General features: G+C 43.3%; 2 protein-coding genes across 3 annotated transcripts in view; both read left to right on the forward strand.

Annotated features, from left to right (window-relative positions):
* Positions 1–20,643, forward strand: part of SOS2 (SOS Ras/Rho guanine nucleotide exchange factor 2) — a 44,546-nt gene extending 23,903 nt beyond the window's left edge. The window contains exons 9-23 of the mRNA XM_088166433.1: positions 2,263–2,390; positions 3,527–4,182; positions 5,990–6,071; positions 7,669–7,791; positions 10,229–10,332; positions 11,642–11,861; positions 12,674–12,793; positions 13,056–13,218; positions 13,677–13,794; positions 13,895–14,067; positions 14,319–14,435; positions 16,655–16,916; positions 17,208–17,249; positions 18,111–18,220; positions 18,838–20,643. Coding sequence (XP_088022559.1) covers positions 2,263–2,390; positions 3,527–4,182; positions 5,990–6,071; positions 7,669–7,791; positions 10,229–10,332; positions 11,642–11,861; positions 12,674–12,793; positions 13,056–13,218; positions 13,677–13,794; positions 13,895–14,067; positions 14,319–14,435; positions 16,655–16,916; positions 17,208–17,249; positions 18,111–18,220; positions 18,838–19,347 — 2,928 coding nt within the window. The 3' untranslated portion in view covers positions 19,348–20,643. The remainder of the gene's footprint in view (positions 1–2,262; positions 2,391–3,526; positions 4,183–5,989; positions 6,072–7,668; positions 7,792–10,228; positions 10,333–11,641; positions 11,862–12,673; positions 12,794–13,055; positions 13,219–13,676; positions 13,795–13,894; positions 14,068–14,318; positions 14,436–16,654; positions 16,917–17,207; positions 17,250–18,110; positions 18,221–18,837) is intronic.
* A 1,915-nt stretch (positions 20,644–22,558) lies between these two features.
* On the forward strand, positions 22,559–26,792 carry VCPKMT (valosin containing protein lysine methyltransferase). 2 transcript variants are annotated; one of them, XM_088166436.1, is made up of 6 exons: positions 22,559–22,798; positions 22,920–23,030; positions 23,472–23,544; positions 24,461–24,580; positions 25,549–25,653; positions 26,288–26,792. In XM_088166436.1, the coding sequence occupies exons 1-6, from the start codon at positions 22,587–22,589 to the stop codon at positions 26,300–26,302; spliced, it is 636 nt and encodes a 211-aa protein (XP_088022562.1). In that variant the 5' UTR covers positions 22,559–22,586; the 3' UTR covers positions 26,303–26,792. The 2 variants fall into 2 exon arrangements, with proteins under 2 accessions (XP_088022562.1, XP_088022561.1); XM_088166435.1 differs by lacking the exon at positions 26,288–26,792 and having other exon boundaries at positions 25,549–25,858.
* The last annotated feature ends 626 nt before the right edge of the window (positions 26,793–27,418 follow it).

The following is a 27,418-nucleotide window of genomic DNA, read 5'->3' on the forward strand; positions in this document are numbered from 1 at the left end:
CTGGATTGACAAGTGTAAAATGTGTTTTTCCCATTTTTAGGGAAGCATTTCCACAGGTGCCCTATCGAGCAGAGTTATCCTGGTTTTGATAAATGAAACCTGGCAAAATCATTTTGTTGTGTTTTTATTTATTTTAAAGGATGATACAGCAGGGTGCTGCATGAAAGATGATCACTTTAGCAGTGAAAATATTAAAATTTGACCTTTATCCACAGTGCATGAGATTTCTGAGAAGAATCTGATACTTGGATGTCTCACAACCTTGTGAGCACAGAACAGAAATCTGAAATAATCACCCTGTAGAAATTGTCAATCCAGAGTATTTTGTCATGTTTCCATTAGTTACAGGTTTCACATTTGCATTTCGTGTTGTGCTTTGAAAAAATCCTGAATTTACAGCAGGGATTTTTAGAAAGCAGAGTAGTTTTGGGGAGTAAAAAAGTATTTATTCAATAATATTAACATGTAACTTTAAAAACTGGTGGTACTGCTTCTCTGTTAGCATTGCATTTGCCTCTAGGAATTATGGTTGAAGAAGACCAAAATGAAAACAAAAAAAACCAACAAAACACATTTTCACAATTTCAGTAGGGAGAGAAGCTCAGATTGAGACTTTTGAGAAAGTTCCCAAAATCCCTTCTGAATTGGGAGGTGAATAAAATAATGATTTACAGAAACACAGGCCTCAAGATTTGCTTTTTTTTTTGCAAAACACCAAAACGAAAATGAATAAAATTAAAGTGTGAAAAGCCTGAAAATTCTTTCAAGCTGTAGAACTTTTCCTCCTTGGTGGAAAAACCTTCAGGATCTGCAGCAGAGATTCCTCTTTGCCTGAGCAAAGGGATCAAGGTCCTGAATGGAATCTTTCCTTCTCCCAGGATTATTCCTGATTCCTGCTCGTGACTTGCTGTGTTCTCATCAGCAACATCTGAAATTATCCCTCATTTGCTTCTCCCACCCTTAGGATTCTGCATTTCACACCATTCCCATGTCCTTTGCATTCCTGGCAGCAAGGAAAAATAGAATTTCCACAGGTAGACATCTGATTTTTCCCTTCCCTATACTGTTCCTCAGCTTTCCAGAAATTTGGAACCACAAAATTTTTCATTTCTTGAATATGGAGGTTGTTTAGGCATGGAAAACTAAAAATTCAAGAATTTAAACAACATGGGAGTGGACCAGTGTGGTCAAATCCTGTTCTCTCAATTACTTTTAGAAAAAGCTGAGGGATCTTTGCTGAGGGAACATAGTGGGGAAAGGAAAAGGAGGATTCTGTCATGCCAGTGAGTGTAAGGAAGATTTCTCTTCAATTCTGGAGGTAAAAGAGAGATTTTCCCAAACTGCATGGCAAGTTGTCACAATTTTTCCCACCAATTTATTAGATTAAATTTTCCTTCCAAAAATTCACAGAATTCCATAGTGGTTTATGTTGGAAGGGACCTTAAAACTCATCTCATTCCAGCCCCTGCCATGAGCAGTTCAGATGATCTCTGATGTGGAAAGGATTGAAAAGGAAAATATCATTTTAATTTTTTCAAGAGTTTTTTAGGTACCACTTTAAAGAACTTAAAAAAGGAACTTTCAAGTTTTGCTCAAAGTACTTTGCTACCAAGTGGATGGAGGTTGTATGAAAATCTGCAATTTCCTAATTCAGGAAGTTTCTGCTGAGTGATGGAGATGGATTTAGGCTTTATATAAAGGAAATACATTTGTTCTCACTTTCTTTACATTTTTCTGTCGTAGCAAATCTTGAATTTCAGACTTTCTTTTACTGTTTGCTCTGTGTAAAATTGATGTTTCTTCTTGAGTTTGCTGAAGGTGGCAGAATTCAGGATGAGAAAAAGCAAAGAGAGTCTTGCTCCTTTTGTCTTAAATTTAGATTGTTGACATGGACTCGTGGAAGGAAGATTCACAAACCAGCACTTGAATCCTTGGCTATTTCAAACCTTCCAACTCCTGATTGAAACAGGATGTTGTTGATGATATAACAGGCAAAATGATACCTGACAATTAGCATTAAAGGGTAAAAGATGATCTTTCTAAACTTGTTGAATGTCCACTGATTTTTCCTGAACTTGTGACAAATATTTTTAGTTTCATGCACATCTACTTTTGAGTGGGGCTCTGTAAAAAGTCCCTGACTTGAAATCACCGATTTCACCGAGTGCTGCTGCTAACACCACGTGAGAAAGTTTTTCAATCTTCTTACCCTTTTAGAAATGCTGCAAATCTGAAAGAAAATAACTGTTTGTTGTTTGCCAGCAATTGCAGGAATGCAGTGAGGATGAAGAGGACAGGGAGTGCCTCAAACAGGCCATCACTGCCCTCCTGAACCTGCAGTGCAGCATGGAGCGCATTTACAGCAAACACTCCCCGCGGCGCCGGCCCGGGTAAGCACCCCCAGAGCCCCCCTGCCTTCCCACAGCTGCCAGGGAGGGAGATAAATCACCTTTTCCTGCGAGAAAAATCTCTATATTTCCTTCTCAAGGCATGTCTTGTTGCCAGTTTTTCTTTGTAGGTGGAGCAGCAGCCCAAAAACCTTCACGCCCCACGTGTAAGAATAATGGGAATGTTTTACTCCTCCCCAGCCAAAGCAGTGCATGTGCATTTGGGATTTGATTATGATGCCTTAAGTTTTCAATTTTTCTCTTCTGCTTGGGTGTGTTTTTTCTGATGTGCTTGGGTGATGAAGACAAAACAGTCCTAGTCCAGTTAAGAACTCAAGGACAATTTCTTCAAACTTCAAGCCCTAAGCATAAACAACCTGAAAAAAGGAGGGCGGGCAAGCAAGGAGGATGAAACTTCATTATTTGAAACTATTAATTGGACAATTGACTCCTGCATGCAAATGGACTAAAACCTATAAAAATGTGAGATTTTGTGACCAAGCCCTCCTTTGCTTCCATCTTGGAGCCATCCAGGCAGGGGCCAGGGGGTGTTGCCAGGATGTGGCCTTTGAAGGCCTCTCAGTAAATACCCATTTTATTCCTCTTAACTCTGTGTAGCCTCTGTTCCAGTTCCTCCAGACATTAATTAGGGCAAAAACCCCGTAATTTAAGCAATTAATTCAATTGATTATTTAAGTCTTTTGGGATGGCAAATGTGGTGTGGTCACTGCACTGCAGAGAGAGAAAGGACAGCAACACACACGGAGCTCTTTGGGGAAAAAAGGCCAATTTATTGTACAGCCAGCCCGGATTTAAAGTGTGTTAGTGCAGCCAGGACAGGACAGGAGCTCATGGGACAATTGGGAAAAACATCCTTGGGACAGCACCTCAGGATGTGTCCCACGGGAAAGACACCAGGGGTTAATGTTGGTGATGAATTCCACTCTGTTTGTCACCATGTTCTCACCCTGGGAGACTCCTCCCTAACTGAAGCTGCAGTCAGCTTGTCAGCCTGGGAATGGAGCTGAGAGTCAGGAGAAATCCAGGCCAGTCCAAGCTGTAATTCCCCAGTTCTGTGAATGTGTGTGTCCACAATGTGGAACGTGCCCATTGTGACTTTTTTCTGTCCTTCCTTCAAGGGAGCCCGTCTGTCGCTTCTATCACCGACAGATCAGAAGCAAACATTTGGCCATCAAGAAAATGAACGAAATCCAGAAAAACATCGACGGCTGGGAAGGCAAAGACATCGGTCAGTGCTGCAACGAATTCATCATGGAAGGAGCTCTGACAAAAATCGGGGCCAAACACGAGCGCCACATCTTCCTGTTCGACGGTTTGCTCATCAGCTGCAAAACCAACCACGGGCAATCGCGGCTGCCCGGCTACAGCAGCGCCGAGTACAGGCTCAAGGAGAAGATTGTGATGAGGAAAACGCAGGTGCTGGACAAAGAGGACACAGCAGAGTACAGGCACGCCTTCGAGCTGGTGTCCAAGGACGACAGCAGCGTCGCTTTCGCAGCCAGGTCGGCCGAGGAGAAGAGCGCGTGGATGGCGGCGCTGGTGTCGCTGCAGTACCGCAGCACCCTGGACAGGATGCTGGACTCGGTGCTGCTGCAGGAGGAGAACGAGCAGCCCCTGAGGCTGCCCAGCCCCAGCGTGTATCGCTTCGTGGTGGAGGACTCTGAGGACAACATCGTGTTTGAGGATAATTTACAGAGCAGGAATGGCATCCCCATCATCAAAGGGGGCACGGTGGTGAAGCTCATCGAGAGGCTGACCTACCATATGTATGCAGGTACCCTGAGCTCTGCTTTCATTCTCTTGGGTGGCTTGGATCTTTAATCTTTTGGGTTAATTGGTATTTAGAGGAGTAAAATTGTGAATTGTAATTCAAAACTGTAATCGAATTGTAATTGAAAACTTAAAACGGTAAAATTGTGAATCGTAATTCAGAATTGAAATCGAATTGTAATTGAAAAACTACAGCGGTAAAATTGTGACTTGTAATTCACAGTTGTAATCAAATTGTAATTCTAAATTTAGAACAGTAAAACTGTGACTTGTAATTCACAATTACATATTCCCAAGCAACTACTATTCATCAAGAGATATAGATATATAGATATAGATATATAGATCTATAAAAAGATATCTATATAAAGAGACATCTTTACTATTTATAAAGAATCAGGTACCCTGAGCTTTGGTTTTTATCTTTTGGGTAGTTTGGATCGTTTAATCTTTTGGGTTAATTGGTACTTAGAGAGTAAAATTGTGAATTGTAATTCAAAATTGAAGTCGAATTGTAATTGAAAACTTACAACGTTAAAATTGTGAATTGTGATTTACAATTACATATTCCCAAGAGACTAATATTCATAAAGATATATATATATAAAGATATATCTTTACTTTTCTTAAAAATATTCTTTATTTGTAAAAATAAAGCCACGAAAAACCTGGTTTTTCCCCTCTTGTAAAAAAATCCCTACAGCCTAACAAAAAAAGACTCCTCTCCCTAAAGTAAACTCAAAAAAAAATTATTCTTAAGTTAATAGAAGTTAAAATTAATTATAAGTTCAGTTAATAATAATAAAATAAGTTAATAATAAGTTTAAAATAATGAAAAGTTAATTAATAATAAGTGAAAATTATTCTTAAGTTAATAAATAAGTAAAATATTTCTGTATGTTATTATTTTTTTAAGTGTAAAAAAAGTAGTCTGAAAGTTTTATTCTAAATTTATTATTCCTCTATATTATTAATAAAAGGGTTTTTTATGCCCTTTAATTTTTAAACCTGCCTTACTTTTATTCCTAATCCTATCTCACAACAAAAAATAAGTATATTATAAATAACAAATCTAAACCACTGCAGTGAGGAAGTTAATCCTTTTATCTTTAGTTTGCTGGGCTTTTTTCTGCTTGTAATGAAATGTAAAGTAAGATATGCAGGGAGTAAAAATATGTTATTAAATCACCTGGCTTTGCAGGCAAAGCTGTAAGAAGATTTTGGGTATGCAAACCTTTCATCCCCTAAAAAAACCAAAAACATTTTTCCATATTTCATCATGGCCAAAGCAATGGAGCTGTTACAGGCTGAAGCTCTGTGAAGGAAGAAAAAAAAAATGAAGGTTCTATTTCTTGTATTTAATGTGGTTTTTATATTTATTACTTAAATATTTCTATTTATTTATTTCTATTTATATATAAAGGCACAGAAATGAAAGGGAAGGAGTTCCTTGAAGTGCTGAGGAAATGTTGGGTGTCCCTTTGGTGCTGCTGGGACTGTGCAGTTTTTGTTCAATTTCCCCAATAGCACAGCTGGGCAGGGACACTCACAGCCCAGGCAGGGTGGCACTGAGGATACTTTATTTTAAGAGGATGTTGCATGTGCAGTTCAGGAATTTTCAGGGAAAACTGAAGGACTGAGTGCAGATTTCCCAAGCACTGTCATTTCTGGTGTTTTTTGAATACATTGTTTGCCTTACAACCTCAGTGTTTTTTCTGCACATTAACATTTTTCTTTGTATGTTATTTCTGATATTTTGCAACTGGATAAAAACCCACTGCTGTCATTTTTTTTTTATTCCATCCTTACAGATCCTAATTTTGTCAGGACTTTCCTGACCACCTACCGCTCGTTTTGCAAGCCCCAGGAGCTGCTGAGTTTGCTGATAGAAAGGTAAGGAGTGATCTTCCTTTCTGCAGCCATGGAAAAGGTTTGGAATCACAGAATAGAATCCCAGAATGGTTTGAGAAAGAAACTTAAAATCCATCCAATGCCACCCCTGCCATGGCAGGGACACCTCCCACTGTCCCAGCTGCTCCAAGCCCCATCCAGCCTGGCCTTGGACACTGCCAGGGATGGAGCAGTCACAGCTTCTCTGGGAATTCTGTTCCAGGCCCTCCCCACCCTCACAGTCAGGAATTTTTTCCTCAAATCACATCTCAGTTTGAATCCTCCTCCTCTCTCTCAGTTTGAATCCTTTCCCCTTGTCCTGTCAGTCCAGTTCTTGATGGGTTTTGTGTATTCAGAATCACAGAACATCCCTTGCAAAAATCAGAGATTCCAAGTGTTCCTTTCCTGCTTGGGATCCCAGTGTCAAGTTTTAGTGTTTAAGTTTGTAAACCAGTAACTTTAAAACAATGATGCAGGTTTTCAGTGCAAGCTTCCTTTTCCCAGTTTTAAATGAGAAACCTGAATGAGGTTTCTGAGCTGGAGCACCTGGTGTGCCTGGGCTGTGGGAGGTGGTGTTGGCAACTGCTAAAGTGGCTCATGAGAGAGTTGAGTGCACCCAAATCTCAATGGAAATCAGGACAGAAATGTTCCAGGCAGCTTTGTTTGATGGCACACAATTAAGGTAAACAGCATTTTAATGCACTATGTTAAAGCTGCTCTTAAGCTCTCATCTAATCTTCCCTTAATCAAGCCAGCAGATCCTTAAAAACCTTCTATCCCAGTCTAGACATGGTGTGATGAGCAGAGAAGCAGTGAATTAGCAGGGTGTGGAGCTGAGGAGGAGGGAATTCCAGGCAGACTGCATGGCAGAGGAGCACCTGATTCTCCTCACACTGAATTTCTATAAACACATTTCTGTTTATAGAAAAAAAAACCTGGGGATTTTTGAGCTTTCTGTGCTGTCAGGCACTGCCCCCCTGCAGAACACTGCTTTGGAGCTGAGCCCTTGGAGAAGGCTCCAAATTTGGGGGATGGAGTTAAAATCACGGGTGTGCAGTGAAATAGAAGTGTGTGATTGCACATGGGGAAGGGTTTGGGATTTGGGGTTTTATAATATAGGAATGGGTGTGGGACAAGATGGAGGATTTGGGGTGGTGTCTCTTTCTGGGCTCATCTTCCTTCTTCTCCAGGGTTTCAGGCAGCAGTTTCTGGTTGGTCACTCAGTGTCACACTGAGGGTCATGGGAATTCAGTTATTGAGTTAAAAGGATCAATAATATCGGTGTTAATTCTCTATTGGACTGTTTAGCTTTAAGAGACCTTGTAGCAGCTGGATCTTTCTCCAGTTTTCCTCACTTCTATCAGGTAGCTAGAAGTGCTGCTGGACACTCTGTACTTTTTTATAAGATTTAATAAACAACCAAGCTCAAACATGAGAAAATTCGTTTCCTTCGTGTGTTTGTTAATCCTGGCTCTGAGTGAAGGCAGAAGGGACTGAGACAAACCACTCATTAAGTGGTGCAAAACTCCCACCACTGTTACATGTAAACTGCAGCTTCTGCACAGAGGGTTTCTGTTTCACCTTTTTGTGTTTTCCCCAGGTTTGAGATCCCTGAGCCCGAGCCCACGGAGGCAGACAGGCTGGCCATGGAGAAGGGCGAGCAGCCCATCAGCGCCGACCTGAAACGCTTCCGCAAGGAATACGTGCAGCCCGTGCAGCTCAGGTGTGTGTGTGTGTGTGTGTGTGTGTGCTCAGTGTGTGTGTTTGTGCCCTGTGTGTGCCCTCAGCCCTGCCCTGGCACTGCCAGGCTCTGTGCTCTCATTGCACACAGCTCCTGCCCACTCTCATCTCTGCTGGGGACTTGGGCCGTGTCTGCCAGCAGCCCAATATCCCCAGTCGTGTCCTGATGAGTGCCAGCGAGTGCTGGAGCTGGCCCAGCTGGGATCCCCACCCACAGGGCTGTGGGTGAGGGATGTGGAGCTCACAGCAGGGCTGGCCACGCTCTCAATGCATTCCTTGTTCCCAGGCCCTGTGAAGATAATTCCTCTGTTCCCAGTTTTCCAGCCTTGCTGGTGTTTCACTCCCTTTCCCAGCCCCGTGGATGTGTTTGCTCACAGACAGGGAGACTCTTGTCTGTGCTGCACATTGCTGTGGGCTGCAGGGAATCTTCAAGGTCTTGCTGACCCAGCTAATTTGGGGAACAATTAAGCATTTCTAGCATGAATGAGAGTAATTGTTGTCCTGATTAGGGATTGAGACAGGAGGAGACACAGATCACAACCAGTGTTTGCTTGAGCAACTTTTATTCATTACATTGATGAGTAACATCGAGATGTTCCTATTAATGGCACGTTAATATTACTGTCAATATTAGTTCTACTAATAGTAATTAATGCTGTTAATTACACACAGAACCCTCAGTTAATCTGCTCCCACCCATTCCTGTTGGAGCAACAGCAGCTGCCTCAAAGGCTCACACTGCCATGCCAGTACCTCCAAGGTGTTCAGAAAGTCACTCAGGGGTCCCATTCTTATCAGACACCCGTGTGCATATTTATATAAAAGATGAAAAAGATAAATTTGGGGGTAACCCTGTAGTTTTCCTCAACACAGAGCTGCCACCACCTTCTTGAACATGATCCAAGTCACACAATCTCAGTGTAACCTTGACACTCCTGCTTGCTGCTGGCCTTGGGCAGCTTCTCAGGCCCCTGCTGTTGCCTCTTTATCAGCTCCTGTGGGTTCAGCAGGACCAGAAGTCTCCTCAGTTATCAGTTCCTGGGAGAGCTGCCTCTCAGCTCGTGCTTTCCCTGGATTTGCTGTTTTCTGGGAGCTGTTTCTGATCCATACTGTGTATTTCCAGTAGCTTGAAGGTGTCTTAGAGCTGAAAATGAGTGACTTGGAGCTGTTGGGTCAATAAACTCAGCACCTTGTGCATTCCAGTGTTGTTAAAAGCATTGAATTTTGCTTCAGAGACTGGAATTTGGGAAGAAGGTGGAGAACTGAAGATATTTATCCCTTCCTTCCCTGCTTCCCTCCACTCCCCACCTTGCAGAAAATGCTGTGGATGCAGTGCCCAGGCATGGAAAGGGGCTTGGGCACAAATAAATGCCTGTGGGGTGATGGGAGTGAGGAGGTGCTCAGCTGGAAGTGCAGATCCTGGCACTCTCTGCCTTTCCCAGGGCTCTCACCACGGGATCTCAAGGGCAGGGATGAATTCTAGATAAGATCCTGTTACAGGAAACATGGATCAAAACTTGGCCTCTTGGAAATCTTGAAAATTGATTTCCAGCCTGAATGATCTGTTTGGGCAGCAATTCTTTTATATGAGATAAACTTTTATTTTTTCCCTTGCACACTGGGAAGAGGAGAGTTAAGGAATTTTCCATGTGTCCATGTGGATGTTGTTCATTTGTCCTCAAGGCAGGGCTGATTTTTGCTCAGGTGATAAATTGCACCTGGATAAATCAAAGTGTTGAAGATGTGAGCTCAGCTTGTTTACCTCAAGAAGAGACAAACCAGTTTTTTATTCTCATTTATCCTGAGTGCTGGAGGCTGAAAAGGAGTTCACTTTTAGAAACTGATTTATTATTGATTTCTTTAAGAAAGAGTAGAGAAAAATCAAGAGGAAGTTTAGGGTTATCCTTAAAGGATGTAGTGGATCTAATCAGGCCTTTTGGGTCATTAAAAATGATGTAAGTTAGGCAGTAACAACTATTTTGAAGCTGGAATTTGTGTGTAAGAAAGAATGACAAATTTGCTTCTTAACAAGTGGGAGATCCTAATTAAATTTTTTATTAAAAAAAAACACACCAAGAAAAAAAAGGAAATTACAAGGAAAATTTGAAATACCAATTTTATCTGATTTTGCTAAGTTTCTTCCTCCTCTGAAACCATCTCAACACTGGCTTTTTTTATATTAGATTTTAAAATAGCACCAAGCTATATTTATGCTAAAACTATTCTTCAAAACCTATAAATTTGATTTTAAACACCTGCCAAGCTGAGTTTTTGCTCTGCTCCTTTGTCCGTGTGTATTTTGAGAGTCACCAGCTACATGAAGGTCTAACTTGAATTTTGTAGGATTGTGGTTCATTTATATGGGATAATCCATGGAAATCCTTAAAAAAAAACTTAATTTTTTTTTCCTCTTTCCTCAGAATATTGAATGTTTTCCGGCACTGGGTCGAGCACCATTTTTATGATTTTGAGAGGGATCTGGAGCTGCTGGAGAGGCTGGAGACCTTCATTTCCAGTGTCAGAGGTGCAGTAAGAGGGGTCCTGTTCCCTTCCCACATTTTTTTACAACTTTCCCAGTCTGATCCTGATGGGTTTTAGGCCTGAGAATACCTTTGCACACATGAGTGATTTTAATGCCTTTAATTGAGCTGTTTATGAGGCTTCCCTTTACATGAGGAAGCTTTGGCTTGAAGCCTAAATAGCTCCTAAAAATTATTTCAAGCATCAGGAGAATAATACTTTAAATTTATTTCCTTCTGGACAGTATGGTCATCCTTGCCTGACTCTGTAATTCAGAGTCACCTTCCCCTTCTCCATAGAGAATTTTTCCCATTTATATAAAATTCCAACTGAAAATCATTATCCTTTTAGAAGAGGATATTGGGCCCATTTGGTGTCTCTTCTTTATAAACCAGATTTTTTGGCAGCCTCTGTGGAGAGCAGCAGTGTTTAATCCTTATCCTGGCAATTCCAGGTTTTCATTTTCAGAATGTCAAGCCTTACATTGAGCAACATAATTCTGAGACAATTAAAAGAACCTGGACACAGTCTCACTTTTTTCCACACCAAAACTGTCAGAGGATGTGGTTAAATAGAACTGATTTCACATCTGTTTATTTGTCAGCTGATACAGGTGCAAAAACCCATAAGAAAAAAAGAGAGAAATACAAACCTGATTATTTTACATGCAGAAATGCAGAATTCTGAGTGTACATTCAAATTCTGAGGGGGAGTTGGTTTCACTAAATTACCACAAGTCCTTTAAAATCATGGATTCCCAGAATGGTTTGGGATGAAGGGAGCTTAAAGCTCATCCAGTGCCACCCCTGCCATGGCAGGGACACCTCCCACTGTCCCAGGATGCTCCAAGCCCTGTCCAGCCTGGCCTTGGGCACTGCCAGGGATCCAGGGGCAGCCACAGCTGCTCTGGACACCCTGTGCCAGGGTCTCCCCACTCTCTCAGCCAGGAATTCTCAATTCCCAATATTCCATCCATCCATCCCTGCCCTCTCATAATTTGAATCCATTTCCCCCTGTCCTGTCACTCCAGTCCTCATCCAAAGTCCCTCCAGCCTGAGCTCCAGTTCCCAAATACATTTATTTACAAACTAAAAATATTTTCTCCCCAGAGATTGCTCTATTACACTGACATTTCTGAAAGAACCTGAATTTATTAAAAACCAACACTTGTAACAGGATTAATGCACTTTTCTCCTCTCTTGAACTTGTAGTTTAACCCTCCCCTGTGTCAATTCAAAGCTTAACTTACACCAGCATTAGAAAACTCACGTGTGGGATTTTTTTGTTTGATTTTAATGATTTCTCATCCACAGGAAAATCCATGAAGAAGTGGGTGGAGTCCATTGCTAAAATCATCAAGAGGAAGAAAGCCCAGGCAGATGGGGTCAGCCACAACATCACCTTCGAGAGCCCCCCACCACCCCTGGAGTGGCACCTGTGGCGCGTGGGGCACAGCGAGGCCCTGGACCTGATGACCCTGCACCCCATTGAGATCGCCAGGCAGCTCACCCTGCTCGAGTCTGAGCTGTACAGGCAGGCTGAGCTCTCACACTTTCCTTTTTTTATTGTTATTTCAAAGCAAAATGATAATAATGCTCCAAAAAAAAAAAAATAATAATAACGCTCCTCGTTCACACGGTCGAATATACCCCGTGAATTCCTGAGTTTATAGGAGGAGGTTTCTGTGCTGTCTGCTTGATGTTAGGACGTGATAAGGAGTGGGAAAAAAAAAAAAGAGTTTTAGCTCCGTGTCAGATTTGTGACACCAGAAATGCAGGGAGGGTCATTCACGAGTCTGTCGTGCTTTAGGGCAAATTTGGGAGAAAACCAAATTTCTTCTCACCCCCTTTACTCCTGGAACCAGTCTTAAAGGTGTAAAACTCAATATTCAACAGCAACAGAACAGATTGGGGGTACAAGCATCATAAAGTCACCCTAAGACAGAGTCTTAGAATTCTAATTCAAATTATAAAATCCCATTCCTGCTTCAGTCACAGGAGGTTGAAACCAAGTGGTTGCTGCAAATGCTTCACCTTCCTATTTTTGATTTTGATCTCTTTTTAAAGTTGTTTTCTTGCCCTTTCAGAAAATTAAACTCACTCCTTTGTACTTTTCTTATCTGAAAATGCTCCTTCAAAATTATCCAACTTCAATTAAGATTAAAATGTATTTCCTTCTGTACTCGAGCACTCATCAAAAAGTTGGTTTTTGTAATAGATTAGGTGGGATTGGATTTGTGAAATATCAGGTTGTGAATACAGGGAGAAATAATCTTTTAATGCAAACACAGAAATTACAGTTTTTACTTGTGCTGAGTGTTTTGCCCCCTGTTTTGTCACTCCCAGGGCTGTGCAGCCTTCTGAACTCGTTGGCAGTGTGTGGACGAAGGAAGATAAGGAAATTAACTCCCCCAATCTCTTGAAAATGATTCGTCACACTACAAATCTCACCCTGTGGTTTGAAAAGTGAGTGCAGTGCAGTGGCATTAACCACTTTTACCCTGGATTTGCTCGAGGTTTGCTGGTTTGTTTCTGCCAAATCCTCCCTTGACTTTCCAACTCGAACATATGTGAGATGTGATTACATAAATTTGTACTTGAGATTCTGGAGAGAGAGAGCCAAAATCTGCATGCTGGATGGGTTTTCATGGAAAAAAAAATTATTTACTAACTTACAAAGTGTCAGGTTTTATTTCTCAGTGTTTCTCAAATCCCATCTTTTGATCAGGTGCATTGTGGAAACTGAGAACTTTGAGGAGCGAGTGGCTGTGCTGAGCAGGATCATAGAAATCCTGCAGGTTTTCCAAGACCTCAATAATTTCAATGGTGTTCTGGAGATTGTCAGTGCTGTGAACTCTGTCTCAGTGTACAGGCTGGATCACACATTTGAGGTGAGTTTAGGGCATGGAAAAGGGAATTAAATTAGAATCCAGACCTGGCTCACACACAGTTCTGGAGTGAAATCCATTGTTGGCAGCAAAGCCTCCCTGGAGTAAAACAAAAAAAAGAAGAATATTAATAAAATGGCTTGAGTTTTGTATGGCTCTGCAAGGCAGCACAAGACCTTGAAGTTAAAATCAAATGTTTAATTTCTATTAATAACCAAATTTTCTAACTTTAATGTTAAAATAATAATCTGTTTTCAGTAATCTCAGGATCCACATGACAAAATTATTGGGTGCTGTAATCCAGAGCAAACCATTGACACAAGAGGTTCTTTGAAACCTTCATTTTAATTCCCAAATTTTGTTCAGAGAGCCAGGGAATTGCCTTGTATTTGCAAATCATGCTGTTGAGAAGATTTCTATCCCTATTTTTTTTTTTTTTTTTTTCGTTTTTGACAACTCAGGCACTCCAGGAAAGGAAAAAAAGAGTTTTGGATGAAGCAGTAGAATTAAGCCAAGATCATTTTAAGAAGTATTTAGCTAAGCTCAAGTCAATCAATCCCCCCTGTGTGCCTTTTTTTGGTAAGTGACATCAAATTTTTTGTGTGGTGTCACTGTGAAGTTGAGTTTGCTGCAGGTGGATGGTTAAAAACTGTTTGTTGGGTTTTTTTATTTAAATCAGGAATATACCTAACAAATATCTTGAAAACAGAAGAAGGGAATCCTGACTTCCTTAAAAGACAAGGGAAAGAATTAATTAACTTCAGTAAGAGGAGAAAAGTGGCTGAAATTACAGGAGAAATTCAGCAGTATCAAAACCAGCCCTACTGCTTAAGGATTGAGCCAGAAATCAGGGTAAGCAGCCATTCAATATCTGTTTGGCCATTGGAGAGGGGGGAAAATGCCAAATAATCTTCTAATTTTGCATGAATAGTGATTATCAAAAGAGGGCGGGGGAGCAATTCTTGTAGCCAACAAAGAACCACACAAAAAGAGAAGCCAAAAATGGTGAAAAAGTAAATTTTGAATCACTGAATTACGAGTGTTTCATTCACATTTTCTCTGTATGCTTATTTTTAAATATTCTTGCTATTTGTTTCATTCAGAAATTCTTTGAAAATCTCAATCCCATGGGGAAGATACCAGAAAAGGAGTTTACAGATTATCTGTTCAACAAATCCTTAGAGATTGAACCTCGGAACTGCAAGCAGCCACCTCGATTTGTGAGTTTTCTCCTGAAATTTCCTGGAATCAGAGAATACCCTGAGTTGGAAGGGAAGCACAGACATCATCAAATCCAATTCCTGGGTTATTTAATTAAAATTAAATAGCTAAAATTCACTGACCACTGTGAAAATATTTAAATAATACGTGGTTGCCTCAATAAGCCAGATACATTTTCTTCAGAATTCCTTATCATGAGTTGATTTTCCAACTAAACTTGATTTAAAAATATTTTTACTCCTGTTGTTTGTCACTACTAAAATATATTACCTTTGTCTTATTTTAAAACTCACTTTTTCCCCCCAAAATCTGAAATATTGTTGTTAAATTTGTATTTCTTACCATATAGTCATATGATAAAATATGGAGTAATATTTTTTCATTTCACAATACCAAGAAGTCTTAGTACTAATTAAAATACTACTTTTATACATAATATATTCAGCTTTCTTCAAGATAATTTCTATTTTTCTTTTGTCTAAATATTTGATATTATTGCAAAAACTGCAAACTTGACCAGGTGCAACCCTTTTTGCTGAAGAAAATACAGTTCCATTTAAAGGAGTAGCAATTTTAGGTTTAAAAAATCCCAGCTCCTGGAGCTCAGAGTTCTTCTTTAAGCAGGAAAATCACAATTTAGAGCACTTGGTTTTTTATATGTTGTAATTGCCTGAGGAAATGGAGCCACATCTAATTTTTTGGGAGAGCTATAAATCATTTTTGCCATCTCTTGTTAGAGGAACGAGTAAGATGATGTTACAAATGTGGCAAGAAAATGCCAGAAATTGCTGTTGCAAAAATGCTTCTTTACAGTAATTTTATTAAAATCTTTTCTAAAAATAGGAGTCCAGTCCAGCTGGGCAGGAATTCTTTACAGCTCATGATTTCCAAAGAGAGAATCTGACTGGAATTTCAGGAAAATCCAGTTGTGGGTGCTGTAATGTGCTGGACACCACTGAAAGATGGGGCCATAATTCACTTTGCAAGGCTCAGCTTTGATCTGTGCTGGATTTCACCCAAGCCTAACCAGGCTGGGTTTATCCACACAGTGACCTGAGTGTAGGAATTTTGTCCTGGATAAACTGGAGGACATAACAACATGTTCCAGGAGTGTCCTTGATCCTGGATGTGTGGAGGGGTTTTGCTGTTTCTGTGGTGTTTGCCCCTTCTGCAGCCCTAAGGGGCACTTGAAGGAGATTTCTCTGTCCCAAGGCTGTGACTTTTTTATCCCAGTGTTTTGTCCTGGTTGGCAGCAGAGCCTGGACTCTTCATTCCTCATACTTGTGGGGGGGAAAAAAAAAAGATTTCTTCAGCTGCATCCACAACTTCCCAGCAAAGTCCTGCTGTGTAAATAACTCACTTGTATCCCTGGGCTGCTCTTTGAGAAATACTTTAAAAAACATCTCACAGAGCCTTGGGAATGCTGCAGTGGAGAATGGCAGCAGTGTTGGGAATGCTGCAGTATTTGGGAACATTGCAGTGCCTGGGAACATTGCAGTGTTGGGAACATTGCAGTGCCTGGGAACATTGCAGTGTTGGCAGTGTTGCAGTGTGGAATGGCAGGAAGATGTTGGGAATGCTGCAGTGTAGAATGTTGCCGTATTGGGAATATTGCAGTGCTGGGAACATTGCAGTGCTGGGAACGTTGCAGTAGTGTTGGGAATATTGCAGTGCTGGGAACATTGCAGTAGTTTTGGGAATGTTGCAGTAGTTTTGGGAATGTTGCAGTGCTGGGAATGTTGCAGTAGTTTGGGGAATGTTGCAGTAGTATTGGGAATGGTGCAGTGCTGGGAATGGTGCAGTAGGTGTTGGGAATGGTGCAGTGTTGGGAATGTTGCAGTGCTGGGAATGTTGCAGTGCTGGGAACGTTGCAGTGCTGGGAATGTTGCAGTAGTGTTGGGAATGTTGCAGTAGTTTGGGGAATGTTGCAGTAGTATTGGGAATGTTGCAGTGCTGGGAATGTTGCAGTAGTGTTGGGAATGGTGCAGTAGTGTTGGGAATGTTGCAGTGCTGGGAATGGTGCAGTAGTGTTGGGAATGTTGCAGTGCTGGGAATGTTGCAGTGTTGGGAATGTTGCAGTGCTGGGAACGTTGCAGTAGTGTTGGGAATATTGCAGTAGTGTTGGGAATGTTGCAGTAGTGTTGGGAATGTTGCAGTAGTGTTGGGAATGTTGCAGTGCCTGGGAACCTTGCAGTGCTAACAGCTCCCCTGTCTCCAGCCCAGGAAAACAACGTATCCCCTGAAATCGCCGGGGATCAGGCCCAACACGGGCAGGCACGGCTCCACCTCGGGCACCCTGAGGAGCCACCCCCTGCCCCTGGAGAAGGAGCCCAGCAAGATCAGCTTCAGCAGGATCACCGAGGCCGAGCAGGAGACCACGGCGTCGGCTCCAACCTCCCCCAACACCCCCTCAACGCCCCCCGTGTCGGCGTCCTCCGAGTTCAGCGTCTTCTTAGACATTGATCTCAACAGTTCTTATGGTACACACGTCTCACAATCGTTATTGCTGCCCCTCAGGCTTCCTAAATTCATTGAGGGAGTGTGCCAGCCTTTAAAAAAACAAATTGCAGAATTTGAAGTAATTAAATTAATTCCCAGCGGGGCTTAAATTCTCCAGTTCAGGAATGTTTTACACGGGAAATTTTCATTCATGTTTGCAATAGATAAATTTGGGATTTTTTCTGATCTCTCAGGTTATTCAAGCAATTGTTATGTGCTGCAGTGCAGTGGTTCTGTCTGGAAATTGTTTAATGGATTTTTTTATTTCCCAGGTAACAACAGCATCTTCGCTCCCGTGAACTTGCCTCAGTCGAGTGAGTGTTGGAACTGTTAAATATTTAACTCTGCCTTCCCTGGGTTCAGGAGAGCTCAGTGGGGATAAAAATCTGAAATCTGGGATGAGAATGTGGGCTGCATTCAGAAGGGTTCCTTTTAGATCAGAGGTCCAGTAAAAAATGTAAAGCCTAAAACTTAAACTGCTGGTTTAGTTTGGGTTGTGTTTTTATCTCCAGGCTCTCACGTGATTTTCCTTCTATTTTGAAAGTCCTTGATGATTGTTCTGTTTGACTAAAGCTACAAATAAAGCAACTTGATAATTTGCTAATTCCATTTAGTGAAAATAACTGCTGTGTTGCTGGGAAGGAAGAGACACTTTTTGTACCACACCTGTGAGGGATATCCTGCATTCACCTGTGTTTTCAGCTGTTCTTTTTATTTATTCCACATACCTTTTTAAAAATATTATTAATTTAATTTCCAGCTGGAAAGCACAGGTCTGATGCAGACACAGAGCTCAGTGCACTCCTAAGAGGAAAAGCAAAGGTGTGACAGAAACCACCAGTACAAGTCAGGGATTGTGCTGTTTCTTAATTTGAGGATTTTTTTCTCCTTCTGTAAAAACTCACTTGGAGTTCCCTGGATTTATTTTCCTGTCCCTCAGCATTGCCTGCTGACTGCTGATGCCTTTCTTTGATACTGGACATGGGAGAACACTTTGTGAGGCTTGATCCGATTAAAGCAATGAATTAAAGAATTTCGTGCTGCTGAAGTTACTGGTTCATGTTGCTGTGGAGCACAAAGATCTTATTTGAGTTGCTTTGAGATTGACTTGATATTCCAGAATATGTTCCTCAGGTATTGCACAAGGAGTAAAAGATCTGCTTTTCCCTCTCCAGAGACTTTCTTCAGCTCCTGGGGGAGCTTCCCTAAACTGAGTGATGAGCCTCAGAACCCTCCTCCACTTCCTCCACGGAAAAAGATGGATCAGGAAGCTTCCAATGCTAAGGTATTGCTGTCCTGGTTTGAAAAACTTCAGTGATAAATTGGGGAGTATCTAGAATCATTTAGCTTGGAGAAGACTTTTAAGATTGTCAAGTTCAACCATTGATCTAAACCAGGGCTCTGTCAGTCTGAAAGACTTTGAGATGTAGAGCTCCAGTTTCCCTTTTTCATCTTTTGGGTTCCCAGTGTCCAAACTGGGCTAGGAATTTCAGGAACACAGTGGTCATGTTCCCATCAAAGCTCCAGTTGCCATGTTTCTGACAGCACCACTAGCAGAGGTCAGGAGAATTCCTCATCTGTCTGAAGATTGCTCTTTATCCACATATCTGGACAAGGGAAATGGCTTTAAACTGGGGGAGAGTAGGTTTAGATGGGATGTTGGGAACTGGGAATTCTTGGCTGGGAGGGTGGGGAGGCCCTGGCACAGGGTGCCCAGAGAAACTGTGGCTGCCCCTGGAAGTGCCCAAGGCCGTGTTGGATGGGGTTTGGAGCAACCTGGGATAGTGGAAGGGATAGAAGGGAGAGGAATGGGATGGGATTGAAGTTCCCTTCCAGCCCACACCACTCTGGCATTCCGTGCTCCCTGTTTCTTACACCTCCTTTTCCTCCGTGACACCGCAGGGAAATCCTAAATCGGACGACGATCCTCCAGCAATCCCACCTCGGCAGCCACCGCCTCCAAAGATCCAACCTCGAGTTCCTGCTTACACCACTGCCCTGGAGCAGCCCCTGCACAGCCCTCCTCCTCCGCCCCCCCGGGACCCCGTGCCCGACACCCCACCCCCGGTGCCGCTGCGGCCGCCCGAGCACTTCATCAATTGCCCGCTGAGCCTGCAGCCGCCGCCGCTGGGACGCTTCCCCCGGGACCCCGAGCGGCTGCGGGAGCCCGGCTCGGGCCCCAGCTCTCCGGCCACCCCTCCCAGCACCCCCTCTCCCCGGGTGCTGCGCCGCTGCTGCGTCCTCAGCGCCAGCCACAACAACCTGGCCCAGCCTCCCGTGCCCCCCGTGCCGCCCCGGCACAACTCCAGCCCTCAGCTACCAAAACTGCCACCAAAGACTTACAAAAGGGAGCTCTCCCACCCTCCTTTGCACAGACTGTCTTTGCTAGAAAATGCAGAAACGCCTCAATGACCTTAGCCATAGTAGTCATTGACACTGGAATACTATTTGTAAAGTTCTTCTTTTTTTTTTTTTTTTTAATTTATTCAAAGGAGAAAAAAAAAAGGCAGTGTATTTTAGTATTTTCACAAATTATGTTCTTAAAGTGCTGCTGATCAAAAAAAAAAAAAAAAAGGTTTAAATTGGAAAAAAAATCAGACTACACACATTCCAACCTTTGTGGTTGGACAGCATTACCCTCAGGTGAGCAGCAACATTGCCTTGGTTCACATCCTCAGTGCCGACCGTTCTGCCAGGACACAAAATAGACCTTTTGCACTGTAAACTACACTAAGTGAATTTAAACTGACATCATTTAATTGCACTGAGCCAAAAAAAAAAAAAAAAAAAGGTGCGTCTGTGGAATTTTTTTTAAATTTGAGCACTAGTGGCCTTTTTTTTTAATTAAAGAAACCCAGCAATGGGATGATCACACACCACGAGGATCCAGAGCGTCACAGATTTGAAACCTCTTGGCCACAAGCCTTGGTGTAAGGCTGGAGGTTCCTGAGTGACAGCTCCTGTTCTGGAATATTCTCATGCCATGTCTTAATTGCCATTGATTTGCTGCTGAAGAGAAAGGAAAAAAAAAAAAAAAAAAAAAAGTTGAAATCTAAATACCAAAATACTGGGTTGGTCTTGGTTCTTTGGAGAAAGGATGAAGGAGGAGTACCCGTCTGGGATATCGGGGAGGCTCCCGAGTACTTCACGTGCATCCTGTTCAGTTGTGCCTTTTTTGTTTTGATAGGCAAAGGTGTCTTAAGCTAAAGAGTTTGTCTGCTGTTGTGGAGAACAAAGCTATGCTCCTGTACAATTGTTTATATTGTATATTTACAGATATGCTAATGACATGTATAAATTGAATTGACTTCGAGGCCTATAACACAGTCTGCTACTCCTGGGATTGGATCCAGCCAGCAGCGTTTCCTCTGGCTTGGGATCAGTCTTGCCTTCCAGACCTAATAACTCCCTTTAGATCTACACTTAACTCGTGAATCCACTTTGGAAATTGGTAGCATTTAAACCAGCAAACACTTAAAGCTTTATTAAACTTTTTAAACTGATAAGTGAATGGAACTTTTCTTTGCCAGTCCAACCCCTGTGTTTGAACTGGTGTGAGAGTGAGTCTGTTTTACTGGTAGTTCTGTAGCAGCATTTATAAAGTGGCCTTCACAAGCCACATTTTATTTACTGGTTTGTGGCCTTTTACTGTGCTTTGTATCAGAGTTCTTAACAAGATTAATAAATCACCCCAGTCTTAATTTTTAAGAGCTTGAGCAGTGCGTGTTCCTTGTAAGGACAAGGTTGGGAATTGCATTTTTGACAAAACAAAATGCCCCAATTTTCCAAGCTGCTGTTCTCACTTCGGCTTTCCTTCTGCCTGTGAGAGCTGGGTCCATCCCAGGCTTCCAAATCTCCAGCTTCTCCTCAGTCTGCCTAAGCTGCTCCCATTGTCTTGGGCATTCCATTTGGAAAATTCTCCTTTTTAGAAAGGAGCTATGGCTGAGGAGGGATGTTAATTGGAGATACCGTGGGTTGGAAGAACCTCAGAGTTTTCTCCTGGGAAGATGTATTTTTCCATCTGTCTTTTTCTACTGCCTGTCCCCTCCATGCTTCTTCCATGAGGAAGAAGAGAGGGTTGGAATCCATTCACACAAGGGGCAAACCACACTTTTTATAGGAGAGCTGCTTCATTTTGCTAAAACAAGGTTCAAGAAGTCCCAAATTTGATATGCACAAACTAGGAGTGCAGGTAGGAAATCGAGGATGACTTGGAAAAGTGGAATTCTTTGCATTAACTCTTTTGAAGTCCCCACCAACAGCTATTGCTAAACAAATAATAATATTTTTTCAGACTTTCATGTGTTGTTGAAGAGGAAAAAATTCTCTCCCACATTTTAGAATGTACAGATGTCAGCTTTATGCCTTCCTGTGCAAGTGCTTATGCCAGAACCATTTTGAATTTTCCACAGTAAAATAAAACATGGCCATGGAAAGTGGTCAAAGGCAGTGAGATTGCCACCAGCGTGGTTCAAGAGAGCAATAAATAACATTTCAGTTACTTCATAATTAGAGGGGTAGGTAAAAAAAAACAACAAAAAAACTGCTTGAGGGGGAAAAATGTGAACTTTGGGTTTGAAGTTGGCTTGTGTGGGAAAAGGCAATTCCCTCAGAAAACTTCTTCCCTCAAGGGGAATCTGCTGACAAGAGGCCTCCCATTGGTCTAAAAGAAATAAGGAAATTAAGTAATAAAAAAACTTTCTTCCCCATACACAAGGGGGGGAAAATGTAAAACCTTTGCATTTTCAAGACGTCAGGGCAGAATCAATTCATACTCAGTTGCTTGATTCAAACCTTTTCTGTGAGTTTATTAAATAAAACCTTTTTGTAGGTTTGTTAAGACCTTTTTGTAGTCTAAGGCCTTTTCTGGGGGTTTATTAAAACCTTTTTCACAGCTTTATGAAGACTTTTTTCATAGGTTTTTGAAGACCTTGTACATTTATTAAGACCTTTTTCAAGTTTGTTAAAGCCTTTTTGCACGTTTATTAAGAACTTTTTTTGCAGACTTACTAAGACTTTTGTAGGCTTATTAAAACTTTTTTGTAAGTTTATCAAGACCTTTTTTGTAGGTTTTTTAAGACCATTTAGAACATTTTATAAGTTTATTAAGACCGGTTTTGTAGGTTTTTAAAGACTTTTTGTATATACTTATTCAGACCTTTTTTGTAGGTTTTTTAAGACCTTTTACAACATTTTGTAAGTTTATTAAGATCGTTTCTGTGGGTTTTTAAAGACTTTTTGTATATAGTTATTATTAAGACCTTTTCTGTAGGTTTTTTAAGACCTTTTATAATATTTTGTAAGTTTATTAAGACCGTTTTTGTAGGTTTTTAAAGACTTTTTATAAGTTGTGTGAGGGCGGTTTGTAACAGAACCTTCAGGCGGGCTGAGGGACGGAGGGTCCTGAGGGCTCCGCGCTCCCTCACGGACATGGCCGGCGGAATCCCGGAACCATTCCTGGCCACAATCCCGGAATCATCCCGCCTGACACACGGCTGACAGAACCCTGCAATAATTTCAGCTGGAAAAGCCTCCATGCCCAGGGATCGGATCCTCTCCCTCCTCGCAGAGCGGGCGGGCAGCTCCGTCCCCTCACGGCCCTCCCGCCATTTCCTGCCGGGGCGGGGCCGCGCCGCCTCAGAGCCGCGGCCATGGCGGGTTTCGTGAGGGAGCTGGAGCGCCGGGCCGGGCCGGCGCTGCGCCTGGAGCAGAGGGCGGCCGGCGGCGTGGGCTGTGTGGTGTGGGACGCTGCGCTGGTGCTCGCCAAGTTCCTGGAGACCGGCGCTTGTCCCCTCGCCCGCCGCCACGTCCTGGAGCTGGGCGCGGGCACCGGCGCTGTCGGCATCATGGCAGCCACGCTGGGGTGAGGGGAGTCCCTGCCCGGCGCTATCTGCTCCCTCAGACCCTTTCGATTCCTTTAAACTCTGCTTTCTGTGCTGTTCGCAGTGTCCTCTGCCGTCTCTAACCACGTGTGTGTGTTACAGGGCGAACGTGACCGTCACAGACCTGGAGGAGCTGCAGGAGCTGTTGTTGGTTAATATTGAGAATAACAAGCACCTGGTCACAGGGTCCGTCCGAGCCAAGGTACTGAAATGGTTTGTATGAGCCTTTATTTAATGTCTCTGTTCAGCTTTAACGGGGATTCTGGGTTCGGATGGGAAAAGACTCGGTTTAGATGGGATGTTGTGAATTGGGAACTCCTGGCTGGGATGGAATCCCCAGAAAAGCTGTGGCTGCTCCTGGATCTGTCCCAGGCCAGGTTGGACAGGGCTTGGAGCAGCCTGGGATAGTGGAAGGTGTCCCTGCCATGGCAGGGGGTGGAATAGGATGGGATTTAAGTTCCATTCCAACCCAATCCATTTTGGGATTCTGTGATTCTTCACTGGCTTTGTTAAATTGCTAAACAACTTCAAAACACCCCTGTGAGAGGCAATATGAGAACACAGTAGTTAACTTTATGCTCAGTCTTTTTGTATGTGTTATTACTAAAACTTGTTTTCACTTTTTGTTGGGTTTTTTTGTTTGTTCTTTTTTAGGGGTGAAGATGTAACAGCATTTCAGCCTCCCCCTGATTATATACTCATGGCTGATTGCATTTACTATGAGGAGGTAAATGAGAACTTTGCTAAACCCCTACAAAAATGTTTTTTTGGGAACGGGTGGGATCAGTGTGTTTAGCATGAGGAGTGTTCAGATAAATATTGTGCTCGTGTCATGGTCCCTGTGGTTTAAAGAAATACATAGAACAAGACTGGGTAAGGCCTTTTTAATAAGGCCATTTGACATAGTACCAGAGACTATTTTTATGTTAAAAATCCCAAATTTAATGTTTGTGCCTCCTCCCCCCCTTTTTTTTTAAGATTGGGAATGGTGAAGCAAAATGTGAACTATTGAAATCATCGGTAAATGAAATTCAAAAAGTGCAACAGCTGCTGTTTGGGTTCTCCTCACACTTTCTTTAGGAAGGCAAGAGGAGAAATCGTGCTACAGCTGAGTGGTTGTTGCAGTCTGCCTCGTGTCCTCAGCTGGAGCTCTGTAGGATGTGCAGGGAAAGCTGCAGGAAAAGGGAAATAACCTGAAAAAACCCCATGTCCCAGTGCCCTTCCAATGGCTTTACCAGCCCCTGGCATCGAGTCCCTGCCTGTTGGTCCCATTTCCCTCCATTGTGGTCTGGATCTGAGCCATCCTCCAGGAGTAATTGAGAAAACTCTCACTTTTGAGACACACTGAGGAATACTCCTTGCCTCGAGGAAGTGCCCACTCAGCAGTGTGGGATGTTTCTGGCTTGGATTCCAGTTCAGTTTTCTTGGTCAGTCTGGAGAACACTTTTTCCTCTGAGTCCCCCTTTCTCCTCTGCTTCCCAGCTTTCCCCCCATGTTCTTCTTGTCCCAGTTCAAGTGCTAAAAATAACTCCTTGGAAAGTAAAACTGGGAGGTTCTCTCTTGGGTGAAGACTTTAGAGGGTATCATAACCAGTGAAATTAAGTTGAAATCCACATGGGAAATGTTTAACCTTTTCTGGGCAGTCCTTGGAGCCCTTGCTGAAGACCCTGAAGGACCTGACAGGCCCTGACACTTGTGTCCTGTGCTGCTATGAACAGAGGACTATGGGGAAGAACCCTGAAATTGAGAGAAAATACTTTGAAGTAAGTGGTTTTTAAGCACATTTTCTTTCAGGCTGTTCCATCGAAAGCAGAGGGAAAATACAAAGTTTTGCTCAGGAACTCAAAACACTGTCCTGAGTGATAGAGAGCCTTCTGAAAAAAATCCTTTTTTCTAATGAGAGCCCATTAATAGGTGTTTTAATTGAATATTCCAGGTGTATCTTGTGTGCAGGTGAGGAGAAGCAACACAGGGAACACCTGTGGGGGGGTGATGGTCAGTGCAGGTTTAACTCTGTGGTGACTGTTGAGAAGCAGCTCTTGTGCAGGATTATGTATAATAACTATAATACTGCAAAAAAAGGGGAAAGGGTGAGAATTCCAGGGGATTGGTACATGTTAATCAAAGCACCTGTTTGATAATTAGTGCTTCACTCTCCTGTGGGGCCCTGGCAGTGAGGAGGGCTGTGCTGAGCTCTGCTGAGGTGCTGCTTCCACAACAAACACAGCAGGTGTTGGTGTTTCTGGTTGGGTTTTTTTTGTTGTTTTGTTTTGTTTTTTGGGTTTTTTTTGTGATTTATTTCCTTCCTTGCCAGGTTCAGCCCAGGCAATCTGAGCACATCCCAGAGCTGATGCTGGGGGATTTTAGACTGGCTTTTTTCTCTCCTCTCCCTTTGTTGAGAAGGTTGGCAGACAGGCAGGTGCTGGGGTTTGGCTTAGCATTTCAGGGATTGAAGCATGGATTCACAGAATCATTTAGGTTGGAAAAGTCCTCTGAGATCATCAAGTCCAGCCATCCCCCAAGCACTGTCAAGGTCACCACTACCCCAAGTGCCACATCCACACATCTTTTAAATCCCTCCAGGAGTTAAACCACCAGTTTAAATAGATTTTTCTGCAGTATTGCATGTCTCTTGTAGCTTTGAGTTAGTGCTGGAAAAGTTCAAATGAGGGTGGGAATGTCTGGAATGGTTGTGGAGGAACCATTTGTGGAAACGTTCTTTGTGGAACAGCTGCTTCAGAGAGACTTTGAGCTGGAAAGAATTCCCCTGGACAGGCATGACGAGGAGTATCGGAGTGCAGACATCCACATCGTCAACATCCACAGGAAACGCACGGTAGGTGCACAGAATCCCAGGAGGAACAGAACCAAAGGGGTTCTTGAGAAGGCACCTTAAAGCTCATCTCATTGCTCCCCCTGCCATGGGCAGGGACACCTTCCACTGCAATGGTTCATGGCACCAGCACAGAATTCCCAGCGCTGCTGTTCCCTCGGCACAGCATTCCAGAGGTGGAGCTCCAGTGTGACTGTGAAATTAGGGATCCTGTGGAGCCACAGCCCAGATCCCTGCTGTACAAAGGAGCTGCTTTGTTCCCAAACCTGGTGCTCCAGGTGCCAGCCTTCCTCTTCAGCAATACCTTTGAGCTTCACACTTCTCCTGCTTCCATGTGCTGGTGGGGTGGGATCTCCAGACTGGAGTTTGGAGCCACCAAAGTAATAAAAATAAAATGCCCGGTGCTGCTTTTGGTACTGTGGGCTCTGCTGTGCCACCTTCTCCCCAAAACCAGGCTCTAGATGTGATACTCGGCAGCTGCCAGGATTGCTTTGATCATTCTGGGGTTAACTGATGAAGTGTGAAGAAAATATTTTGCATATTGTGCTGACACAACGTGCAGACTCAGCTCTTGAACAAAACCAGGCCAACTTAAAAAAAAAAAAAATAAGTCATCTTTGTGACAATCTCTCGACAGAATTCCCCATCGTGAGATCTTTGAGCACAGGATGTGTCCCCTGGCAGAGCTCTGGAGAAGAGAGGATGGGATAACATCACAGTGGGACTGTCTGCGGTGTGGTTGTGACTCATCTGCCCCGAGCAGCTTCTCGCTGGCGGACTGAGCAGCCGAGGTGTGTGACAGCGCCTTCCGGCAGCACAGCTGTGGGCTGGCCGTGTGTGCGGCCCGGGGAGGCGGGGAACGGAACGGGAATGGAGCGGGAGCGGCCCCGGAGCAGCGCTGGGGGCTCTGCTGCTGCCTCTGCAGCCCAGGGCACCGCGCTGGAACCTCCGAGAGGGGAAAAACTCCGGGAGCGGCTCGACTCAATAAAACTTTGGCACGGGAGATGGGTTTCAGGTGGTGGTGGGTTGTTCATTCATCCTGTGGTTCCTGTGTCATTCCCAGAGCACGTGGGAGGCTCATTCCAGGAGCTGGGGCTGTGGTGGTGGTGGTTGCTGCACAGATAAAATGTGCCTGTGCAAAATCGTTCTGCCTTGTTTTCACCTGTGCTGTTCTTGTGTAAAGATCCGCAGTGTTCAAGTTTGACACCTTCAGGTTACTCTGGTGAGCAGGTTCCTTGTGGCTCTCAGTGTTTCTGCCTCTTGGAGCACAGTGGTGGCTGAGAGGAGGAATTTGCAGGAATTCTCACTTTGCAGCTGTGGAAGTTGGGTCTGTGACAGAGGCACGAGTTACTGTGGCTGAGTTTTCTCTAAAAAAACTGTTGGGTTGGGAAGAGCTTCGTTTGAAGGCTCCAAGGAGTTTTTTTCATCCCCAGTAAGAGAATTCCTTGCAAACTTCCCACATCCTAAAACACTGTCCTGGCTTGCCGAGCACAGCAGCGGTGATTAGCGAACCTGAGAACCTCATTTGTCAAACCACACGTGTTATTTGTTACCTTGTTATGAAAAGAGCTCCTTAATTACCCAGTGGCCTGCAGGAAGGGATTTACTGGAATGTTTACACCAACCTGGCTTCCCGGGTGGAGGCTCTTATTGCAGAAAAACGAGGAAAAGATTCCCAAATCCCAGCAGTGGTAGGGGGTGATGTCCCAAAACACAAAGGGATGGTGTCACACTGGGACACTGTGCCACCCTGTTTGGTGGTGAGGGT

Source organism: Sturnus vulgaris, chromosome 6, assembly GCF_052056855.1.
Source record: "Sturnus vulgaris isolate bStuVul1 chromosome 6, bStuVul1.hap1, whole genome shotgun sequence".
Lineage (NCBI taxonomy): Eukaryota > Metazoa > Chordata > Aves > Passeriformes > Sturnidae > Sturnus > Sturnus vulgaris.

Bases quoted from the DNA above. Each gene is read 5' to 3' on its own strand.
- VCPKMT (XM_088166435.1), top strand. From the start codon at position 22,587: ATGGCGGGTTTCGTGAGGGAGCTGGAGCGCCGGGCCGGGCCGGCGCTG. The intron at 22,799-22,919 runs GTGAGGGGAGTC...TGTGTGTTACAG, and splicing joins ATCATGGCAGCCACGCTGGG to GGCGAACGTGACCGTCACAG. The intron at 23,545-24,460 runs GTAAATGAGAAC...TTTTCTGGGCAG, and splicing joins ATTGCATTTACTATGAGGAG to TCCTTGGAGCCCTTGCTGAA.